This window comes from Myotis nattereri (assembly GCF_964212035.1).
Source record: "Myotis nattereri genome assembly, chromosome: 2".
Taxonomy (NCBI): domain Eukaryota; kingdom Metazoa; phylum Chordata; class Mammalia; order Chiroptera; family Vespertilionidae; genus Myotis; species Myotis nattereri.
Window position 1 is genome coordinate 159,988,878 of NC_138076.1, and position 24,006 is coordinate 160,012,883.

The following is a 24,006-nucleotide window of genomic DNA, read 5'->3' on the forward strand; positions in this document are numbered from 1 at the left end:
GCTCAATGACTTTCCACCGGTAACTCTCCTATCCTCGATTCCAGACCTTCACACCTAAAGGCAGGGGTGCATCTCAAAATGTTTGGATCCACACTCCAGGTAGTGGGGCCGCGTACCTATAAAACTGGAAATGAGCTTGCACAACTAACCCTCACTCCATACCCTTTCTAGAGCCTCTTTACATTTATGATGCAATCCCCTCTTTAGGGACCCACACAGGTAATAGAAGGTGGATGTTTTGCTTTTGACAGAAGTCTCCACTAAGACTCTGTGGAGCCACCAGGGGGATCGTGTCTCTGTTCCAGGTCCATGTTGCTTAAGTGGTGGTGCCCTGGAGCCTGGCCAAGCTACCCCCACACTTGCATTTGGTGTTAAAGATCTACTGCAGAGAGTCACTGCAGTGAGCCTCGGTCTCTGGGTTGCGTCTGAAGGATTTCTCGTTCTAGCCCCTGTAGCTCCCAGGTGAGTGGGTGTCATCCAGATCCGTTTCTGTCTTACTGCTCTCTCCCGAACTTCCTGTGATTGTGCCCAACTGGGATGGACTCTGAAGCTCCTGGCAATCCCCAAGCAGTTATGTTGCTTTTAGGCTTCTCAAAAGTGAAGCCCTGATCCTGTGGGCTGGGAGATTTCTCTGCCTCCTAGCCTGTTGGGGACCGGGTGTAAGCTGACAAGGTCCTTGCACCTGAAGGGGCTAGCAAGGCTGCGACCCTTACCCACACAGTTTTCCCAGACTTGTTTGGATGGCGGTTATCAGTAGAATGAGAGCAACCTTTGTAGAATGAGAACAGCCTTTCATGGCTTACCAAGAAGTCTGTAACTTCACTGAGATTTGCTGTACCGAGAATTTGTCCTTCTGCTGTGTCTCTCCCTTAGAGATTCAGAGGAACAAAGAATACATTCCTCTTGACAGACCTCCTATTCAGTGTCTTGTGTATAAATAGCATTGTGTGGCTAATAAACTTTCTGCAGTTCCTCGAATGAGCTGCAGTCCTCCCAATCCTGCTTTCCTGCCTTTCTTTTCTCAATTCTCACCTCCATACCTCAGCCCGGCTCAACCTGTCAGGCTGGCCCTGACACTAGCCCTTGAGACTTTGTGGTTGAGGGAATGTGGTCACTAAGGAACAAAATCTCCAGTTGCTGCCAAGAAACCGCGATTTTCCCCTTAGCAGGGTTTGGTGTCAGGATTTGCATGCCCCTTGGCTCCCTGAGGGCTCCAGGCCTCCTTCCTTCCTCCTTCCTCCTCCTTCCCTATCTTGGGAAAGTTTTGTAGCCGGGTGTGCTGGCAGTCACCCCAGGGAGCAGGGACAGGCTGGTTTCTGCAGGGCCAGCAGGTGCCATCCTGCTGCCGCCTCCCACCATGAGGGACAAACTCTCAGAACTACACAGTAGCTCTCTGCAGACCAGAGTTACAGCTGAAGGCTGGATCTGCCCCTGCCTGTCTCTGTCTCTTCTGCTTGCTGGCATATGTCCAGGCATTTGAGTCTCTGGTTTCTTTAAGGAAGCCTCTCCCTTCTCCCAGTGCCTCTACTCTTGCCTGCTCACCAGTCAGAACTGTGAAACTGTGGACAGTGAGTGAGGCCCCCAGAGCTTGGAACTGGCTTCTTCTGTCCCTGTCCCACACTGCAGCCTCATTCCTCCCGCTGGCCCTCCCCCTTGTATGAAATGGTTTCCTTATCTCACCCTGAAGTCCCTCAGGGACAGCTGGTCTGGGCTCCAGTGTCCAGTCCTTTCTTTAGTCCCATGAGGGGGCAGATGTCTCCACCTCCCCATCATCACCCCGATACAAAGTGGACTGAGACCTTTGTGGTTACTGGGGTTTACAGCCTCCCTGATGGTGAAGTTAAGGACCCATACTTGGTCCCTGTTTAAGGGGATCCTTTCTACCTTTGGAGTCTGAGTCTGGATTCTGCACGTGTGGCTGGCAGGGGAGAGCCTCAGCACAGGGCAGAGGGCCAGGGCTGTGACAAGGCATCTTCGTGGAGTGAGAGGGAAGCCGTTAGACCTTCTTTCCTTAGGTCCTTCCTTTCCACCCTCCCAGGTGCCGGGAGAAGCTTCTCTGAGTGTGGCTGCCTCATTCCCTTCTTCTCCAATTGTTTGCCTCTGAGGTAGTCAGACACCCTCCTGTCTCCTGAACACCTTTCTGCCCCTGAAAGTTTGTACATCAGCAGGGGACATTATACGCCTTTCCCTCTCTTTCTAATCCAAAACTTAGTTTTCAAAGCAGAGCTCAGTTTCCTTAGGAGTGAATTCTGTGCGGAGCCAAATGAGAAGAGCCTCAGAGGCTTCGCCCGCTGCCAACGCCACACGGTATTTGGAGCAGAGCTGGCTATTGTACTTACATGTATCTTGATACAAAAAGCGTCCTCTTTGTGAAACTCTCCCGTAGGTCAGGGAGACTTGAGCAGGAAAAGGGGAAGAAGACAGTCTGGACCATGAGACCATGATCATAGGGGGCTCCAGTTAAGGGCAGGTTGATCGGGGAAAGAAGAGAGGAGGGAAAGAGGGAGGAGTGGAGAACCAAGATCAGGTGGTTGGGAAAACTATGCTCAGGCCCAGGGATTTCCTGAGCAATGCAATGTCACCTATTGGAAATGGTGTAGGTGTGCCAAAGATCTACAAAATGAGCAAGAAGCGATCATACTCACTAAACAAACATATAAATACTAAACAAGATGAACAGGAGAGACCTGAGGACTCCATGCCAGAGTGCCTGGAGCTGGTGTGCTAACTTATACCCTGTGCTCCTAGATCCTCCTGACTGAACACTGGCCACATTCTCACTTCACCCTTGCCTACTGCCTGTCCCGGGAAAGCCATGTGGCTGTACCTGGCAATCCTCTTGGGCCTGTACTACCTTCTGCGCTGGTACCGGGAGCGACAGGTGGTGAGCCACCTGCGAGACAAGTATGTGTTCATCACGGGCTGTGACTCGGGCTTCGGGAACCTGCTGGCCAGGCAGCTGGACCTACGAGGCTTGAGGGTGCTGGCTGCATGTCTGACAGAAAAGGGGGCCGAGGAGCTGAGGGGCAAGACGTCAGACAGGCTGGAGACGGTGATCCTGGATGTCACCAGCACAGAGAGCATCGCTGCGGCCACCCAGTGGGTGAAGGAGCGCACGGGGGACAGAGGTATCACACAGGTTTCTCAAGTCTGTTTCTTCTCTCCTGTCAAGGGAAGACCCCTTGCTACCTGGGGAAGGACCCAATGTGTTTACTAGGACTTGAAATCCCACTAGCGCTCTTCACCTCACCAGCATACCAGCTGAGCCTCTTCTGGGTCCACTGCCCTAGCCTCTGACTTTGGAGCTCTGTAGCTTGGGGAGAGTTGGTGCTGATGAGAACTGGTCCCTGCAGAATCCTTGTCTGTGGTTCTGAATTTCTAGATGCTGAGTGACCCGGGGAGTGGAGGACCCACGTTCTGGAGGCGGGTGGAGAAGGGGCCACTAGCTTGAAGCTTAAATGGGTGGCAGCGTTGGAGCTGGGCTACTGTTCTCAGCACATTAACATGTTCTTGTTGGTGAGTCTTAATCATCCGGTCAGGGAGTTGATGTCACCCATTTTCAGGTGACAACACTGAGATTTTAGGAGGGTCAGAAAGGAAAGTAAGAAATCTAATGTTTGTGTCCTCTCTCTCTCTCTTTTACTACAATTGTGCCTGTCACCTTAAGGGAAAAGAAAGAGAATGATTTCATTTATCTAAGAAATGTAAAACGTGATCAATGTAGAGAATATGGAAAGCACAGGAATAGAGAAAACACACTCATAATCTCACAACCTAGAAATAATGCTGTTAACATTTTGACATATATTATATTTTGTCCATAGTTTGTATCCTCTTCTGTGCATCAATAGAAGATGAGCCATTATACAACATAATGAAATTTCTTCAAAAAAATTAATTAAAAAAATTTTTTAAATCAATTACAGTTGACATTATATTAGTTTCATGTGTACAACATAGTGGTTAGACATTTATATGACTTATAAAGTGATCCCCCAACAAATCTAGTATTCACCTTGTACCACACATAATTATTACAATAATATTGACCTATTCTCTATGCTGTACTTTACTCTGCGTGACTATTTCATAAGTTGCCTTTGTACTTTTTTTTCCTTTTAATCTTTTTTGTTGAAAGTATTAGATAAGTCCTCCTTTGTCCCCCATGAATCTCTTCCAGCCTACTCCTGGCCCCCGCTTTACCCCAACCCCAGTCCCCACCCCTCCTTGTCTGTGTCCAGGGGTTATGCATATATGCATACAAGTTCATTGGTTGATCTCTTCCCACCCACCTTCCCCTGCCTTTGTACTTCTTTTTTTTTTTTTTTTTCAGTTTTTTTTTTTAATATTTTTTATTGATTAAGATATTACATATGTGTACCCTCTACCCCCCCTCTCCCCGCTCACCCCCTCACCCCCCCGTTGTCCGTGTCCATTGGTTAGGCCTATATGCTTGCATATAAGTCCTTTGGTTGATCTTTCCCCCTTGCCCCCACCCTCCCCTACCTTCCCTCCAAGGCCCGACAGTCCAATCAATGCCTCTCCGTCTCTGGATCAGTCCTTGTTCATCAGTTTATGTTGTTCATTATATTCCACAAATAAGTGAGATCTTGTGGTATTTATCCACTCTCCAGTTCCATCCATGCTGTGGCAAATGGTAAGAGTTCCTTTTTCTTCTTCCTCTTCTTAAAGAATATCTTTCAGCTTTTCATATAATGCTGGTTTGGTGGTGATGAACTCCTTTAGCTTATTCTTATCCGTGAAGCTCTTTATCTGACCTTCCATTCTGAATGATAGCTTTGCTGGATAAAGTAATCTTGGTTGCAGGTTCTTGCTATTCATCTCTTTGAATATTTCTTGCCACTCTCTTCTGGCCTGCATGGTTTCTGTTGAGAAATCAGCTGACAGTCGGATGGGTACTCCCTTGTAGGTAACTGACTGTCTTTCTCTTGCTGCTTTTAAGATTCTCTCTTTATCTTTTGCTCTTGGCATTTTAATTATGATGTGTCTTGGTGTGGTCCTCTTTGGATTCCTTTTGTTTGGGGTTCTCTGCGCTTCCTGGACTTGTAAGTCCATTTCTTTCACCAGGTGGGGGAAGTTTTCTGTCATTATTTCTTCAAAAAGGTTTTCAATATCTTGCCCTCTCTCTCCTTCTGGTACCCCTATAATTCTGATGTTGGTACGCTTGAAGTTGTCCCAGAGGTTCCTTACACTCTCTTCATATTTTTTGAATCTCTTTTCTTTTTTCTTTTTCGGTTGGGTATTTTTTGTTTCTTTGCATTTCAAATCTTTGACTTGATTCTTGGGATCCTCTTGTCTGCTGTTGGAGCTCTGTAAAGTATTCTTTATTTCAGTCAGTGTATGCATAATTTCTAATTGGTCCTTTTTCATGACCTCCATGGTCTCACCATACTCCTTGAGGGATTCATTAAATTTATCGGCGGTTTCCATAAAATTCTTGACAAACCTTATAAACGTGGCCTTGAACTCTATATCCAGTCGTCTGGCCTCCTCCGTTTCTGCCAATTGTGACCTGTTTCTTTGTCTCCGCATTTTGGCTGCTTCCCTGTGTTGATAGAGTGGCCCTGAGCGCCAGGTGTCCTGTAGGGCCCAGTGGCTCAGCCTCCCCAGTTACCTGGGGTGGACACTCTTGGTGCACTCTTGGTGCCTCGCTTGTTGTAGGATCACTGGGAGGAATTGACCTCCAGGCCAATTGGCTGTGGGAAGCAGCTGTGTCTGAAGTGGGAGAATGGACCCCCTCTGACCACTGGGTACAGTGGCTCCTGGATCTAAGGAGGTGCTAATTCAGCCCCTGCCTGAGGCCACACAGCAGGAACTACGAAGAGGCTCAGCTGTGAAGCAATGCAAGCCGCTGGGGGGCCTTGGGCCTTCTCTTGGAAGTTCCGGGTCTGGCTGGCCCGGCTGCAGTTAGGTAATTATCAGGTTGCAAAGTTCTGGGGCATTCACATGCAAAAGCCTCTGCCGCAGCCCGGGTGGGGCGGGGTCTCAGGGAGTCAAAGGGCGTAGAAAGAAGCTATGGCTGATTCTCCGCGCCCGGAGTTGCGCGTCTCAGTGTCCCGGCAATGGCTGCAAGCACCTCCGAGGGAAATCTGCCCCCAAGTTCGCCCGCTGCCGCCTGAGAGAGCAGCCTCTCCCCGTATGAGACCTGGGTCCCCAGAGACTTCCCGGAACCGGAGATCAGAGCAGTCGGGAGCTTGTGATTCAAAAAGACAGCCGCGTCCTCAGGTGCCACCCCCTTTCCGCGCGCGCGAGCCGCCGCGTACCTCTGCACTCAGCCTCCGCAGCTCCTCTGGCTCTCAGCGTGCTTTTCTTTTCTTCCAGTTGTAGAAATTACACTCAGCCAGCCTTCCTGTTGTTTTGGACGATGTTTGCTCCGTCCTTTGGGCTAATTTTCAATTGTTGTGGGAGGCGACTATTTCCCGGTGTTTATCTATGCCGCCATCTTAGTTTCTCTGCCTTTGTACTTCTTAATCCCTTCACCTTTTTCACCCAATCACCCATGCCCCTCCCACCTGGCAATCATCAATTTGTTTTCTGTATTTATGAGTTTGTTTCTGTTTTGCTTGTTCATTTAAATTCCACATATAAGTGAAATCACATGGTATTTGTTTTTCTCTATCTGACTTATTTCACTTAGCTTATGTAATACTCTCTAGGTCCATCCATGCTGTCCAAACTGGTAAGATTTCCTTCTTTTGTAAGGCTGAGTAATATCTCGTTATGTATGTACTACTTCTTTATCCCATTGTCTATTGATGGCCACTTAGGTTGCTTCCATAACTTATTATGTAGCTACTGTAGCTAATGCTGCAATGAACATAGGGATGCATATATCTTTTCCAATTAGTGATTTGGATTTTTTTTGGAGAAATACCCATTAGGGGGATTGCTGGGTTACATGGTAGTTCTATTTTTAATTTTTTGAGGCACCTCCATACTGTTTTTCATAGTGGCTACACCAATTTGCAATTCCAACAACAGTGCACAGTGTTTCCTTTTTCTTCACATCCTTGCCAGCATTTGTTGTTTGTTGATTTTTAAAATATATTTTTATTGATTTCAGAGATGAAGGGAGAGGGAGAGAGTGAAACATCAATGATCAGAGAGAATCATTGATAAGCTGCCTCCTGCACGCCCCACACTGGGCGTCAAGCCCACAACCTGGGCATGTGCCCTGACCGGGAATTGAACCATGACCTCCTGGTTCATAGGTCGATGATCAACCACTGAGCTCCCCTTCTTTCCTCCTGCTGGGCTGTTTGTTGATTTTTTGATGATAACTGTTCTGACAGATGTGAGGTGATATTCCACTTTGGTTTTAATTTGTTCTTCGGATAATTAGTGATGTTGACCACCTTTTCATATGTCTACTGGCCAGCTTTATGTCCTCTTTGGAGAAATATCTACGAGGTCCTCTGCCCATTTTTTAATCGGATTGTTTGTCTTTTTGGTGTTAAGATGAATTCCTTATAAATTTTGGATATTAACCCCTTACTGGATATGTCATTGGCGAATATCTTCTCCCATTCTGTAGGTTGTCTTTTCGTTTCTTTTATAGTTTCCTTTGCTGTGCAAAAACCTTTTTGTTTGATGTAGTCCCATTTGTTTATTTTTTTCTTTTGTTTCCCTTCCCTGAGAAGACATATCCAAAAATTATTTCGAAGACCTGCGTCAAAGAGTTTACTGTCTGTGTTTTTCTTGTAGGAGTCTTATGGTTTTGAGTCTGACATTTAAGTCTTTAATTCATTTATTCTTGTATTGGGTGTAAGAGAGTAGTCTTGTTTAATTTTTGAGCATGTGTTTGTTCAGATTTTCCAATACAATTAATTGAAGAGACTGTCTTTATCCCATTGTATAGTCTTGCCTCCTTTGTCATAGATTTCTTGACCAATAGTTGTGGGTTTATTTCATGGCTCTCTATTCTATTCCATTGATCTATGTGTCTGTTTTCATGTCAGTACCGTGCTTTTTAAAAAAATTGAATTTATTGTAGTGACATTGGTTAATAAAATTATGTAAGTTTCAGATATACAATTCTACATACAGTACATCACCTGTATATTGCATTTGTATTTACCACTCCAAGTCAAGTCTTCCTCCATCACCAATTATGCCCTCTTTACTCTTCTATCTCCTGCCTTTCCCCTTCCTTCTGGCAATCACCATGCTGTTGTCTGTGTCCATGAGTCTTCTTCTTTTTTTCTTTGCTTAATCCCTTCACCTCCTCACCCAGCTCCCAACCCCCTCCTCTCTGACACCTACTATGTTCTTTTATTAAAAAAATATTTTTTTAAATTAAATCTTTATTGTTCAGATTATTACAGTTGTTCCTCTTTTCCACCCCATAGCTCCCTTCCACCCGGTTCCCACCCCACCCTCTGCCCTTATCCCCCCGCCACTGTCCTCATCCATAGGTTTATGATTTTTGTCCAGTCTCTTCCTGCACCCCCCACACCCCTGTCTCCCCCAAGAATAGTCAGTCCATTCCCTTTCTATGCCCCTGATTCTATTATAATCACCAGTTTATTCTCTTCATCAGATTATTTATTCACTTGATTCTTAGATTCACTTGTTGATAGATGTGTATTTGTTGTTCATCATTTGTATCTTTACCTTTTTCTTCTTCTTCCTCTTCTTAAAAGATACCTTTCAGCATTTCATATAATACTGGTTTGGTGGTGATGAACTCCTTTTTAGCTTTTTCTTACCTGTGAAGCTCTTTATCTGACCTTCAATTCTGAATGATAGCTTTGCTGGGTAAAGTAATCTTGGTTGTAGGTTCTTGGTATTCATCACTTTGAATATTTCTTGCCACTCCCTTCTGGCCTGCAAAGTTTCTGTTGAGAAATCAGCTGACAGTCGTATGGGTATTCCCTTGTAGGTAACTGACTGTCTTTCTCTTGCTGCTTTTAAGATTCTCTCTTTGTCTTTTGCTCTTAGCATTTTAATTATGATGTGTCTTGGTGTGGTCCTCTTTGGATTCCTTTTGTTTGGGGTTCTCTGCACTTCCTGGACTTGTAAGTCTATTTCTTTCACCAGATAGGGGAAGTTTCCTGTGATTATTTCTTCAAATAGGTTTTCAATATCTTGCTCTCTCTCTTCTTCTGGCACCCCCATAATTTGGATGTTGGTACGTTTGAAGTTGTCCCAGAGGCTCCTTACACTATCTTCATATTTTTGGATTCTTTTTTTCTTTTTGTTTTTCCAGTTGGGTGTTTTTTGCTTCTTCATATTTCAAATCTTTGACTTGATTCTTGCGATCCTCTAGTCTGCTGTTGGAACTCTGTATAATATTCTTTTTTTTTTCATTGTTATTTTATTTTATTTTTTTAATATATTTTTATTGATTTCAGAGAGGAAGCGAGAGGGAGAAAAAGATAGAAACATCAGTGATGAGAGAGAATCATTGATCAGCTTCCCCCCACATTCCTCCCACTGAGGACTGAGCCCACAACCCAGGCACGTGCCCTGACTGGGAATCAAACCGTGCTCTCCTGGTTCATAGGTCGATGTTCAACCACTGAGCCATGCCGGACAGGCCATTCAGGCCTTTATTATGTCCCCGAGGAACATTTTTTAAAATTGTTTTATTGCTTAAAGTATTACAAAGATTATTACATATGTCTCCTTTTTCCCCCCACCCTTGACAATCCCCTGGCCACCCCTACCCTCCAGTGTCTTATGTCCATTGGTTATGCTTATATGCATGCATACAAGTCCTTCAGTCGATCTCTTACCCCCTCCCCTTCATGCCCCCCAACCCTCCCCGGCCTTCCCGCTGCAGTTTGACAGTCTGTTCGAGGCTGCTCTGCCTCTGTATTTATTTTTGTTCATAAGTTTATAATGGTCTTTATTATCCATGAATGAGTGAGATCATGTGGTATTTTTCCTTCATTGACTGGCTTATTTCATTTAGCATAATGCTCTCCAGTTCCATCCATGCCGTTGCAAATAGTAAGAGTTAAAAGAGGGAATGAAGGAAATGAAGGCAAAATACCACATGATCTCACTCATTCATGGATAATAAAGACCATTATAAACTTATGAACAAAAATAGATACAGAGGCAGAGCAGCCTCAAACAGACTGTCAAACTGCAGCGGGAAGGCCGGGGAGGGTTGGGGGGCATGAAGGGGAGGGGGTAAGAGATCAACTGAAGGACTTGTATGCATGCATATAAGCATAACCAATGGACATAAGACACTGGAGGGTAGGAGTGGCCAGGGGATTGTCAAGGGCGGGGGGAAAAAAAGGAGACATATGTAATACCCTTTGTAATACTTTATTCAATAAAAAAAAAAGAAAACAAAGAAAGAGCACAGGAAAAATAAAAAGGAATTTCTTCTTTTTTACAGCAGCATAGTATTCCATCGTGTAGATGTACCACAGTTTTCTAATCCATTCATCTACTGATGGGCACTTAGGTTGTTTCCAGATCTTAGCTATGGTGAACTGTGCTGCTATGAACATAGGGGTGCATATATCCTTTCTGATTGGTGTTTCTGGTTTCTTGGGATATATTCCTAGAAGTGGTATCACAGGGTCAAATGGGAGTTCTATTTTTAGTTTTTTGAGGAAACTCCATACTGTCTTCCATAGTGGCTGCACCAGTCTGCATTCCCACCAGCAGTGCACGAGTGTTCCTTTTTCTCCACATCCTCTCCAGCACTTGTCATTTGTTGATTTGTTGATGATAGCCATTCTGACAGGTGTGAGATGGTACCTCATTGTTGTTTTGATTTGCATTTCTCAGATGATTAGTGACTTTGAGCATGTTTTCATATGTCTCTTGGCTTTCTGAATGTCCTCTTTTGAAAAGTGTCTATTTAGGTCCTTTGCCCATTTTTTGATTGAATTGTTTATCTTCCTTTTGTTAAGTTGTATGAGTTCCCTATAAATGTTGGAGATTAAGCCCTTATCGGTGACAACATTGGCAAATATGTTTTCCCACGCAGTGGGTTTTCTTGTTGTTTTGTTGATGGTTTCTTTTGCTGTGCAGAAGCTTTTTATTTTGATGTAGTCCCATTTGTTTATTTTCTCTTTAGTTTCCAATGCCCTAGGCTAGGAGCTGTATCAGTGAAGAAACTGCTTCGGCATATGTTGAAATTTTGTTGCCTTTGGGTTCTTCTAGTATTTTTATGGTTTCCCGTCGTACATTTAAGTCCTTTATTCATTTTGAGTTTATTTTTGTGGATGGTGTAAGTTGGTGGTATAGTTTCATTTTTTTGCATGTATCTGTCCAATTTTCCCAACACCATTTATTGAAGAGACTATCTTGACTCCATTGTATGTTCTTGCCTTCTTTGTCAAATATTAATTGAGCATATTGGTTCGGGTCGATTTCTGGGCTCTCTATTCTATCCCATTGATCTATATGGCTGTTCTTGTGCTAGTACCAGGCAGTTTTGAGAACAGTGGCTTTGTAATACAGCTTGATATCTGGTATTGAGATCCCACCTACTTTGTTCTTTCTCAGGATCACTACAGCAATTCGGGGTCTCTTTTTATTCCAGATGAATTTTTGGAGAGTTTGTTCTAGGTCTGTGAAATATGCCGTTGGTATTTTAATGGGAAGTGCGTTGAATTTATAGATTGCTTTGGGTAGTATGGACATTTTAATGATGTTGATTCTACCAATCCAAGAACATGGTATGTTTTTCCATCTGTTTATGTCTTCCTCTATCTCTTTTTTCAACGTCCTGTAGTTTTCTAAGTAGAAGTCTTTTACCTCTTTAGTTAAGTTTATTCCTAGGTATCTTAATTTTTTTGGTGCGATGGTAAATGGGATTGTTTTTTTAGTCCCTCTTTCTGTAAGTTCACTATTGGTGTATAGAAATGCCATACATTTTTTGGCGTTAATTTTATATCCTGCTACATTGCCAAATTCATTTATTAAGTCTAATAGTTTTTTGATGGAGTCTTTAGGGTTTTTTGTGTATAATATCATGTCATCTGCAAGTAAGGACAGTTTCACTTCTTTTTTTTTCAAATTTGGATGCCTTTTATTTCTTCTTTTTGTCTAATTGCAATGGCTAATACTTCCAGTACTATGTTGAACAGGAGTACTGTGAAGGGGCATCCCTGTCTTGTTCCTGTTCTTAGGGGAAATGGTTTTAGTTTTTGTCCATTGAGTATGATGTTGGCTGTGGGTTTGTCATATATGGCTCTTATTATGTTGAGGTATGATCCTTCTATTCCCACCTTGCTGAGAGTTTTTATCAAAAATGGGTGTTCGATTTTGTCAAATGCTTTTTCTGCATCAATTGATATGACTATGTGGTTTTTTTCTTTCAATTTGTTTATGTTGTGTATAACGTGTATTGATTTGCGGATATTGTACCATCCTTGCATCCCTGGGATAAATCCTACATGGTCATGGTGTATGATTTTTCTGACGTACTGCTGGATCCGATATGCTAAGATTGTATAATATTCTTTATTTCAGTCAGTGTATGCTTAATTTCTAGTTGGTCCTTTTTCATAACCTCAAGGGTCTCATTAGATTTCTGGAGGGTCTCACTCAATTTATCGACGGTTTCTAGAAAATTCTTGAAAAACCTTATAAGTGTGGTTTTGAACTCTATATCCAGTAGTTTGCTTTCCTCCATTTCTGTCATTTGTGACCTGTTTCTTTGTCTTCGCATTTTGGCTGCTTCCCTGTGTTGGTAGAGTCGCTTTCTGTGCTAGGTGTCCTATAGGGCCCAGTGGCTCAGCCTCCCCAATTACCGGAGGTGGACACTCTTGGTGCACCTCTTTGTGGGCTTTGTGCACAGTCTTGTTGTAGTTAAGTCTTGATTGTTGTAGGATCGCTGGGAGGAATTGAACTCCAGGCCAATTGGCTGTGAGAATCAGCTGTGTCTGCAGTTGGAGAACTTCTGTGCTGGAGTCACCCTTCTGGGCAAGACTTGCTTCAGTGGGGCTTTGGTGCTCACTGAGTCTGCCCCCTGAGTGTGTCCCTTATGGATCTGAGGAGTTGTAATCTGGATGGTCCCACTCTGACCACTGGGTACATTGGCTCTTGGATCTCTAAGGAGGTGCTGATTTAGCCTCTGCCAGAGACTACCCAGCAGGAGCCCATCTGTGAAGCAATACAAGCTGCTGTGGGGCCTTGGGCCTTCTTTTGGAAGTTCTGGGTCTCTCTGACCTAGCTGCAGTTTGTTAGGTAATTTTCAGATTGCAAATGGCCAGGCCTTTCATATGCAAAAGCCTCTGTGCACAGCTTGGGTGGGGCAGGGTCTCAGGGGATCAACAGGGTGGAGCAAGCAGCTATGGCTGATCCTCAGTCCTACCCTAAGGGCCCCGCGTCTCAGTGTCCCAGTAATCGCTGCAAGCACCTCTGAGAGAAAGCCGCCCTCGAGTTTCGACAGATGCCCGTATGAGTCTGGGTCCCCAGAGACTCACCTGGAACTGGAGTTCAGAGCTACCAGGAGCTTGAGACTCCCTCCTGATTGAAAAAGACAACCATGTCCTCAGCTGCTAGCCCTTTCCGCATGTGCCTTGTCCTCAGCTGCCAGCCCTTTCCACGTGCGCCTCCATACCTCTGCACTTTACTTCCACACCGCAGCTCCTATGAGTATCAGTGTGCTTTTCTCTTTCCTTCTAGTTGTAGAATTTCCACTCAGCCAGCCTTCCTGTGGTCTGGATGATGTTCATTTTGTCTTTTAGTTCTATTTTTGAAGTTGTAGTGAGAGGCAGCAATTTCCAGTGTTTACCTATGCCGCCATCTTGGTTCTCTCTACTATGTTCTTTTGATTATTATAATCCTGCAGTATTGTTTGTTAATGGATAGCATGATACCTCCCAAATTTTTCTTTCTCACGATTGCTTTGGCTAGTCAGGGTCTTTTGTGGCTCTATATACGTTTTAGTACTATTTTTAGTTCTGTGAAAATGCCAATGGTATTTTGATAAGGATTGCATTATATCTATAGATTGATTTCAATAGTATGGACACTTTAACAAGGGTAATTATTACTATATATTAGCATGGTATATGCTTCTATATATTTGTATCTTCTTCAATTTCTTTTTTCAATAGCTTATAATTTTCTGAGTACAGGTCTTTTACTTCTTTGATTAAATTGATTCCTAGGATTTGGTGTGCTTTTTAAAAATGAAATTTTGAATGAGATTGTTTTCTTAATTTCCCTTTCTGATGGTTCATTATTGTTATATAAAAATGCAACCAAACCCTGGCCTTGTGACTCAGTTGATTGGAGCATCATCCCATGCCCAAGAAGGTTTCAGGTTCAATCCCTAGTCTGGGCAGGTATGGAAGGCAACAAATCAATGTTCTCTCTCACATCTCCATCTCTCTCTCTCTCTCTCTCTCTCTCTCCCCCCCTTCCTTTCTTTAAAATCAATAAGCAGCCCTGGCTGGTTTTTCTCAGTGGATAGAGCATTGGCCTGCAGACTGAAGGGTCCCAGGTTCGATATTAGTCAAGGGCACATGCCTGGGTTATGGGCTCGATCCCCAGTAGGAGGCGTGCAGGAGGGAGCCCATCGATGATTCTCTCTCATCATTGATGTTTCTATCTCTCTCTCTTCCTCTCCCTTCTTCTCTGAAATCAATAAAAATATATTCAAAATAAAATAAAATCAATAAGCATAGTCTCAGGTGAGGATTTAAAAAACATGCAACCAATTTCTGAATATTAGTTTTTTATCATGCTACTTTTACTGAGTTCATTTATCAGTTCTAATAGTTTCTTTGTGGACTCTTTAAAGTTCTCTCTATATAGTATCATGTCATATGCACCCTTTCCTATTGGATGCCTTTTATTTCTCTTCTTGTCTGATTGCTGTGGCTAGGACTTCCACAACTGTGTTGAATAGAAGTGGTGAAAGTGGACACCCTTGTTTTGTTCCTGATCTTAACACATTGAAGGCCAGTAGTTTTATTGCTAGCTTTACCCAGTGGCCAGATAAGTTTCTATTGAACAAGTACAAAAAACGTTTTACAGAAATGTTGAAGGCATGCTTTAAAATTAAATACCCATTGCATTTTGAAGTTATTTACATGTTTTTACAAGCAAATATCTTTTTAAAGTATGATACTTTGTAAAACACTGTGTAATATGAAGTGGAACTAAACAAAGCTGGCAAATGTAACGCGTTTCTCTTCTCTTACTGCAATTTAGCATATTCTGCAAACTTTAGTGGGATATTTCTTTTTATCTGAAGATGCAGTTTGCACGGGGATGTGCTGCTTCATGTTGCCTGATAATCTTTGCGGATGATCTTTCTGAAGAGCTCTCATACTTCTAACATTTGATGGATTAGGATTGCTAAATTCTGGATCTGCTGCCTTATCTACTTTGGATGAGATCCACTCTGTTGCTACAGTTAAAAGAGAGTCTCTGTATCTTACTTGCCTTTCTGGATTGAGCACTTGATAAATCCTGAATGAATTGAATAGTCCACAATTAATCAGGTAAAGCACTACTTTCTTTGTCCATTTTCTTGTTTTTCTAAGGATACTATATGTTGAAAGATATTAGTCAGCAAGATCAACACCTTGCATATAGTTATCATACTGCACAATGGGAACTGGCTTCTTTATTTCCTCTCCAGTACGCCGATTTGTCTTTTCTGTTTTACAAGAGGAAGCATCATGGATAGTTGAAATAATTCGAACTTCTCTTTTATCCTTCCAAATCAATAATAATAAAACGTCACCTTTTCTTCAAAAGACTATTTCAACTCTTTTAAGCTTAGATGCTTCATCTTTCAAACATTTTGGCAAACCTCTATTTGTTCGAATTGTTCCACAAACTCTTGTTTTATGTAGTAATAAAGTTTCTGCAATTGAAACGCTATTGTAATAGTTATCTTGGTATATGTGATGCCCCAATTCCAGATACGGCTGAAGTAGTGACAGAATAGAGTCATTCAATTTTTTTCCTTCACCTGTGTAAATTTCCATATTGCAAATATACCCAGTGTTGCTCTCACATATCATTCTTACAGGTAAACCATGTTTAATAATTTTAGCTGGGTTCTAAGTTCGAAAAAGAAGACGTCCCCTCCAGGGAATCATGCCTTCATCTAATGATAATTCTCACATAGGTTTATATATTGTTTGAAATTTACTAGTAAAGTGGTTGAGTACAGGATGAATTTTAAATAGCCTGGATGAAGATTTAGTCATGTTTGCATTGTCATTGAAATGCCAATAAGTCCAGATTTGTTCAAAACGATTTTGACTTATCTGAGGAAATATTGGAACAGCTAGAACTGGATTTGTAGACCAATATTCTTTCCAAGTATCCTTTCGAGTACGCCCCAATAGCACTACAAGTCCTAAAAAATTTTTCATACCTGTTGGAGTAACAGGAGACCACTTTATTGCTTTCAGAATTTTGTGCTTTCCTAAATTTTGGTTATAATATATGTTCGATCGATGACAAAATAGTTCAAACAGATTGTCGTCAAAAATCAAGTTGGTGACTTCAATGATGTTCTTAGAATCAGACGGTATAACTGTAACCCCAGAATTACCTTCAAATTTTTCCAAATGGGTTGAAAGTTCTCTGTTGACCAATCATTATCTCGGCAATCAAGATGCAATTTACACTCAAAATCATGTGTGGAATTGTTCAAATTTTCAGGTTCAGAATCACTTGAAATTACTATCTTTTGCCTTTTGAAGGAATAACCATATCACTGCCACTGTCAAAGTTTTCATCACTTTCACTTGGAATATCTGGTAAATTGTCAGCAAATATACCCAGAACTTCATCATGTTCTTTCTCACTATCCATGGTTGCTGAATATCAAACTGATATAAAAAACAGTTATTTTTATTACTAATGACAAAAGACTAATTACTTTTAATTCCTTTTGTAATTTTTAACTTCAGCGAATGCATTTTGCATTACTGTCTTTCTCTAAATGACAATGAAAAGCTGAGAATTCTCGTGATTGGCCACAAGCCTGAGAACAGAAAAAAACAAGCATTCTTGTGATCCGTCCGCAATGTATTAATGAAAACAAAAGTTTTAATAATTGAGAATATGCTATCTTTCTGAGTAACAGTTACTAAAGCAGTGTCTTATGATATGATATGTAATTGTTTCCTATATTTTATTCAACATAAATGATGTCTTGGGGAAACTTTTTTTTTTTTAACCAAATCTCTATGTGCATGGATTTGGTTCTTAGAAGGGAAATACATGGTAGAAAATATGACCCCTACAAGGGCAGAGTATGGCTGAGCAGACCAGGGACTCAAATCACTGGGTCAGTATTTACAGATTCCCATCATCAGCTCTTGCCCTGTGTCCTACTAATCCCTGCTCCTGCTGCCCTGAGCTGAGGTTGGTGGTTGGTAAATTTTTATATCCTCAGGACCATCCTTGCTCTTGCAGAGAGATTGCCATGAAGCTGGGTAAGTGATCAGCCAGGGGCGTGCGGTGGGGTGGAGGAGAGTGGCCTATTGTGCAAGTGGGAGGAGAGGGTAGCATTGTCTGGGGCTGATGGTGAAGTCTGTGCCTGATTGGGGGAGAGGCAGCCTTGGGTCCCCCTCAAAGCCTGCTGTTGGAATTCTCAGAGATTCCTGGGGGAACATTGCTCCATATTACCGCAGTGTGTGTCAAGGCCAGTGCCTGAGGTCAATCCCAGGCCTAGTCTCCACTTTACCCACCTGAGATTTCAGGTCTGTTTTACCCAACCAAAGTGTTCTTAGATGTTCACTGTCTTTTACCTTTTTGTCATTTATACAAAGTGGTTTTACTCCTCTCTTCCTCCTCATTCTTCATTCTCTCACTGTCTGTGTCTCTCTCTTTCCCTCACTGGGACAGCATTGATGTGTGAAAAATCAAACATGCTCTCTGTGACCCACACTGTAGACTCACTAAATTTCCTCAACGTCCGTCCTGCCTCATCCAATGTCCTCTGCCAGGCAGGGGGCTGGACACTAAGAGTGAACCAGGAGGAAGGACTACTCCCTGTCACCACAGCTTACAGGGTCTGCACTGCCCAAACCCTGCAGACAGCACGTAGTTATCTGTTACCTGTTCAGCCCGCTCCCCATGTCGCCTCCTCATACTGTCCTCACTCAGTTGGAAGGTGAATGGGAACCACAGCTGTGTCCTCACTGCAGGGTCTCAGCACAGTCTTGCTCTCTCCCCTCTGTGTGCCCAGGACTCTGGGGCCTGGTGAATAATGCTGGCATCTCTCTGCCTGCGGGACTCAATGAGTGGCTGACCAAACCGGACTTCGTAAAGATGCTCAACGTGAACCTGTTGGGGATGATCGAGGTGACCCTGAGTCTGCTGCCCCTGGTGAGGAAGGCAAAGGGCCGAGTGGTCAATGTCTCCAGCGTCATGGGTCGCGTATCCTTGTTTGGTGGGGGCTACTGCATCTCTAAGTACGGCATCGAGGCCTTCTCCGACTCCCTCAGGTACTGGACTGGGACAGAACCTTCCTTGGCTCTTCTGCTTCTGTGCTTCCGGGGAAGCCTTTTCCAGGGGGTTGATTTCACACAGCCTCAGAGGCTCTTCCTTCCAGATCCTTCTCACTTGCTTTGTGCCAGGCATTCATTGGGAAGCACTCTTTTGTCTTCTGGGGGTCTGTATGGGCCTCAGGGCAATGGAGTTGATTCAACCTGTCCCTGCCCACAGTCACGAAGCATCTGAGGCAGAACTGGCACTAATATAATTCCACTGCACAGCCCATCCGTGTACATAACTGCTATGGTAATTGGTTTTCGGGGGCCCTGATGTCAGGGAAGCCCCAGGGAAGCACTTTATTCAGGGGAGCATCTACATCACATCAGCGGTAGAGACTCCACTGGCTACAGGACTGAGGATGGCTGTGATGGGGGGGAGCTGAGACCGCAGGCAGAGCAAGCTCCTTAGAGGACAGATGGCATGGACGTTGAACTGGGTGGGAGACAAGAAGGAGGGGTGTGAGGAGCATGGGAAAGATAAAATAGGCACACCCAGTTTTTTATTGCATGAAATACCATGGGATATAATTTAAGTGGTGCCTTTCAGCAGAAGTGGTAGGATTTAGAGTTATAAGCAAATGTATGTAAATACTTGTAAAAATACTCAAACTCTGTAGGGAGGCAATATTATCATCATAAATTGTCTCCTCCTGTCTGCTGCACTTAACAACTCCCCAGACTTTTGAGCTTAATCAACTGCAATCTTATATTGGTGTTTTATTGGGGTGGGTTTCTTTCCAGGTGTTGTTTTCTTTTATAAGACCTCTGAAGTCTTTGCCTCTCTGTTGGTTTGCCTTGCAGGAGGGAGCTCTCCCACTTTGGGGTGAAAGTGGCTATCATTGAGCCGGGTTTCTTCAAGACTTTTATTAGCAGTACTGCAATGCTTTCTAGGAGCTACCAAGAGACATGGGATAAGGCCAGCCCAGAGGTCAAGGAGGCCTATGGAGAGAAGTTTCTGGCACGCAGTAAGTGGGCCTTGAGTTTCATGGGGATAGAAGCAAACCATTTTTCTGAAGACTAGATTCATGGTTAGTACAACCTTAGTCTTAGGTCCAACCTCTGTGCTCTGACTCACCCACAATCGGGGGACCTATAATTCTATCTCGCTGGTCCCATGTTGTCAACTGGTAACCTAAGGAAAGGGTCCAGGCTTGTTAGACGTGGCACCACGGTCTCATGTGAGCTTCTCATTTTGTTGAGGATGAAACTAAAGCCAGAGAGAAAAGACACCCGTGAACTCCTGGTCAGCAAGTATAAGAGCAGCTGGCTTTCAGGCACTTAGATTCCCAGTGTCTGTGGAGACCTGCAGTTATGTGTTCCACATATTCCTAGGAGTGAAGCCAGAGGTGGATTAGAGTGAAACAGGTGTGCCTGGGGGACGAGGGGGGCACCCTCTAAAGAATTTGGGTGGATTCAATGTAGGAGACCAGGAATTCTAGAAACTCATTCTGTAAGGTGATCTAAAGGTGGGAGTGGTTGGAGATGGGAATACATCTGGATCCTTTCTCATTCTGGACAGCCCTGAAAACAATTGGATCATGGAATAAACTTGGCACAGAAGATCTGTCCTTGGTGACGAACTGCATGGAACATGCTCTGACCGCCTGCCATCCCCGCACCCGATACTCAGCTGGCTGGGATGCCAAGCTCATCTACCTTCCCATGAGCTACATGCCCACCTTCCTGGTGGATGCCTTGATCAACTGGAGCAAGCCAAGACCTGCTAAGGCCATGTGACCCAAGATTGTGGTGCATAGTAGGGGGGAATTGGGTACTGTGTGAGGGAGGAGATGCATCTGTAGAGAGAAGTATGGTGCATTGTTGTTCACATTCTCAAATACTATTATTAAAGTAAAAAAAAATAATTGATTCAAAGTATATACATTTCTTTAAAGCCAGGGAAGGTTTCTGAGCAGGACACGGACTAATGTTGCAGAACCTTGTTCTTTCCAATATTCCTAAGGCCAAACTCTGCCAGCCCCTTCACCATCCACAACTCACCCTGTGTTGTCGTCACAATTAGTTATTAATATAAGAAAGGAAGCAAACGGGAATCAAATAATAAGCTTAATAAACTAAGGACTTGGATCAAACACTAAGCAGAATAAACTGGGAAGCTGAAGCACACACCAGGACAGCATTCCAATGAGTTTGCAAGGAAGCTATAGCATATACAGACTCATCACACACTCCAGGACTGCCACGGAGGAGACTTACTCCTCAGAGCTGACAGGAAAATCACCCGAGGTGCTGCCCTGCTGCCCAGACTGGATTCCCAGGAAGGAGGAGGGGAAATTCCTCTGCTGGGCACGTGAGCAGTAGAAACCAGGTGATGTAACAGAACTTTTGGACATGCGCAATCAAAGCTGTTAGCACAGGAAGAAGGTGATTCCTTTTGGACATGCTCAGTGAGAGCCAGGGTGATGCCAGAGGGGCAGAGCCTAGCCTGGGAAAAACTGGGAAGGTGATCAGATTGGATAGAGAGCTTGGAACCCCAGTATAACCAGGAAAGGGATTGGTTGGGAGGAGAGCCCCCCACCCCCAGACACACACACACACACACACACACACACACACTCACACTCAAGCCTGGAAGAATCAGAAAGCTGGTTGGACGGACTAAATGACACCTTGTTCTTTACTGTGAACCAAGAAAAGATGGAGAATTAACAGCCCTGTGACTGTTGCTTCTAGACCCTTCTCATCCTCTATGTCCCTGAGGGTGTATTAATGCTCTTCACCACAAATAAAATTCTGCCATCACATTTATTTATTTACCAGAGGCCCGATGCATGAAATTTGTGCAAGGGGCTCAGCCCTCACAACCCCGGCATATTCCCGAAGGTCGTCCAGAAGCTTGTCCGGTCTAATTAGCAGATTACACTTTTATTATTATAGACTTTTGCCATCACATTTAAACTTCTCCACATATGTGCCTTTTGAAATTCTTTTCTCTCAACAGCACAAAAGAACCCATTTTCACCAGTAACACCTGCCCCTGCCAATGAGATCTACGGGTCTGTATTACAATCCTCTGTCTCCCCTCCGTCTCCTCCAGACAAGTTTCCTGCAAGCTGAGTGGGCTTGGGACTTAGGAGGATGGGGCAAGGGTGGCCTTTGGAGGGTGAGAGGAGACAGTGACACTTCCTGGAGCCAAGGGTGCAGTGTACACGAGGTGTGGCAGGAGGCCTCCTCACCTTTTCCCAAAGCCTGCCCTGAGCATGCACTCCAGGGTGAACTTTGGAATTTCCCAGCATAGCAGGGGAACTTGACTTGCTGAGCAGATATTGCCTTGGGATTGATGCAGGTTGTCTCAAAGCTCGGCTCTTGGTGTTCAATGCCGGCCTATCTCTATTTAACCCCAGTCCTGGGATTTCAGTGTATCTTCCCCAACCAGGGTTTGGAAAGTAATTAATCACGGTTTTTCTTTTTCTCATCTTTCCCTCCCCCCCCCCCCCGTTTCCTTTCTCTTCTCTAGTTTTCCCTTCATTACTGTCTCTTACCCCTTTCTCTCTACCTGTCTCTATGTCTCTCCAATAAGATAGTGTTGAATACTACTCTATCTCAAACTCCGTCCATGCACTTAACAAAGATGGGCGTATTGCCTATTGTGTGCCAGACAGAGGAGCAGAAAAGTGAGAAGGACCATCCCTGCCATTTAGTAGCTAAACACGTTCGCAAACTCTGACTCCCTGTAACCACCACGTCCCTGTTTCCTCTCCCACACTCTTTGTCCTTATACCAGGCATCACACTGTGGTTGGCTTAATAAAATAAACGTAATTGGAATGTAAATTGGAACCACACATGTGTTCTCACTACAGGGTCACAGCACAGTATTGCTCTCTTACTCCCACTGTGCCCAGGACTCTAGGGCCTGGTGAATAATTGGCATGTCTGTGCCCACGGCACCCAAGGAATGGCTGACCAAACAAGACTTCATAACAATGCTCAGTGTGAACCTGTTGGGGGTGATTGAGGTGACCCTAATCTGCTACCCCTGGTGACATAGGCAAGGGGCAGGGTGGTCAACGTCTCCAGCATCTTGGGTGTGTGTCCATGTATGGTGGGGGTACTGCATCTCCAAGTACAGTTTTGAGGTCTTCTCTGACCCCTTTAAGTTTTGGGCTGGGACAGGGACCCTCCCTCAGTCCTCCTGCTTCTGTGCTTCTGGGGAGGACTTTTCCAGGGAGTTCATTTCACACAGCTTCAGAGGCTTTTCCTTCCTGATTCCTCTCTCTTGCTTTGTGACAGACATTCATTAGGAAGCACTTTTTTATCTTTGGGGGATCAGGATGGGCCTCAGCTCTATAAAATTTGATTTAACCTAACCCTGTCCTGGAGGAGGTTCCACAGATGGAAAGTGACTAAGGCAGAATTGGAACCTGAATAACTTGGCTGCAGAGCCCATGTCCTTAACCCCTAGGATAGTCAGTTCAGGGAGTCTTTGAGCTGGGGGTAGACCATTTGACTCAACTCTACAGATACTTCTGGGCACATCTGTGAGTGCACAATTAATGTCTGAGGATAACAAGGTTTGTCCCCTGGCCTAAAATCTCTGACAGCTGAGAAAGGGACAAGAGATACAGAAATGGTATGGCCATCACATGTGATGGTTGTGACCATGTTAGCCATGGTGGCCTGGTAGCCAGTGGAATGGGGGGAGGATCCTAGAGAGGGGTCTGAGTTGAGGAGTGAAGAACTGAACTTGGCAACCTGGCAAAGTAGGGTGGAAGGCATCCTGGATGTGGGAAGTAAGGGTGAGTAATGATTGACTGCCTGTGCTGTGAGGTCCTCCAGGAATAAACAACTAGGCCTGGCCTGGCAGGAAGGATGCTGGGAAGGTGGGCTCATGAGGGCATGGCCCTGGACAGGCTATGAACTTTCATGCTGTTGGCGGCAGCACAACCCCATGAAAAAGATTAAATCAGGGGAGCTACTTTGTCAGATCAGCCTCTGGAGAACCCACTGGCTGGAGGGTAGAGGATGGCTCTGAATGTGGGGGAGGTGAGACCACAGGCAGAGAGAGATGCTCCTTAGAGGACAGATTACCAGGGAGTTGACTAGAGCAGGAGAGGGCAGGGAGATGACTGAGGAGTATGGAGGAGATCGATAGAATTTAAGAGGAAAGAGGAGGAGATAGCGTTCAAGCGGTGCTTTGCAACAGAATAGGTAGGATTTAGAGCTAATAAGTTTGTGTATGTAAAATATATGGGTCAATATTTCAACTCTACGCAGAGCCTATTTCATCTTCATAATTTTTCTCCCCTTGGCTGCTGCACTTCAGAACACCTCCAGCTTTCAAGCTTACTTACCCCAGTCTGCTTTGGGATTGTATTATTTGTTGTGTCTCCCAAGACCTTTGAAGTCCTTGCCCCTCTACCAGTGTGCCTGATAGAGGGAAGCTCTCCCACTTTGGGGTGAAGGTAGCTATCATGAAGCCCCATTACTCTGAGACCAATGAGCAACCCTGAAATGTTTTCTTAGGGCATGGGATTGAGCCAGCCCAAAGGTCAAGGAGATTATGGAGAGAAACA

The 24,006-nt window shown here is 44.2% G+C and overlaps 1 protein-coding gene across 2 annotated transcripts in view; it reads left to right on the forward strand.

The window, feature by feature from the left end:
* The window catches only part of LOC308514293 (retinol dehydrogenase 16-like), a gene marked incomplete at both ends in the record, with an annotated part of 37,741 nt that extends 17,418 nt beyond the window's left edge, over positions 1 to 20,323 (forward strand). The window contains 4 exons of one of the 2 annotated variants that reach the window (XM_081084382.1): positions 2,816 to 3,128; positions 18,164 to 18,422; positions 19,272 to 19,435; positions 19,990 to 20,323. In XM_081084382.1, coding sequence (XP_080940508.1) covers positions 2,816 to 3,128; positions 18,164 to 18,422; positions 19,272 to 19,435; positions 19,990 to 20,207 — 954 coding nt within the window. Of the gene's footprint in view, positions 1 to 2,815; positions 3,129 to 18,163; positions 18,423 to 19,271; positions 19,436 to 19,989 lie in introns of those variants that run through there. The other variant, XM_081084383.1, reaches the window with a different exon arrangement.
* Positions 20,324 to 24,006: the final 3,683 nt, after the last annotated feature.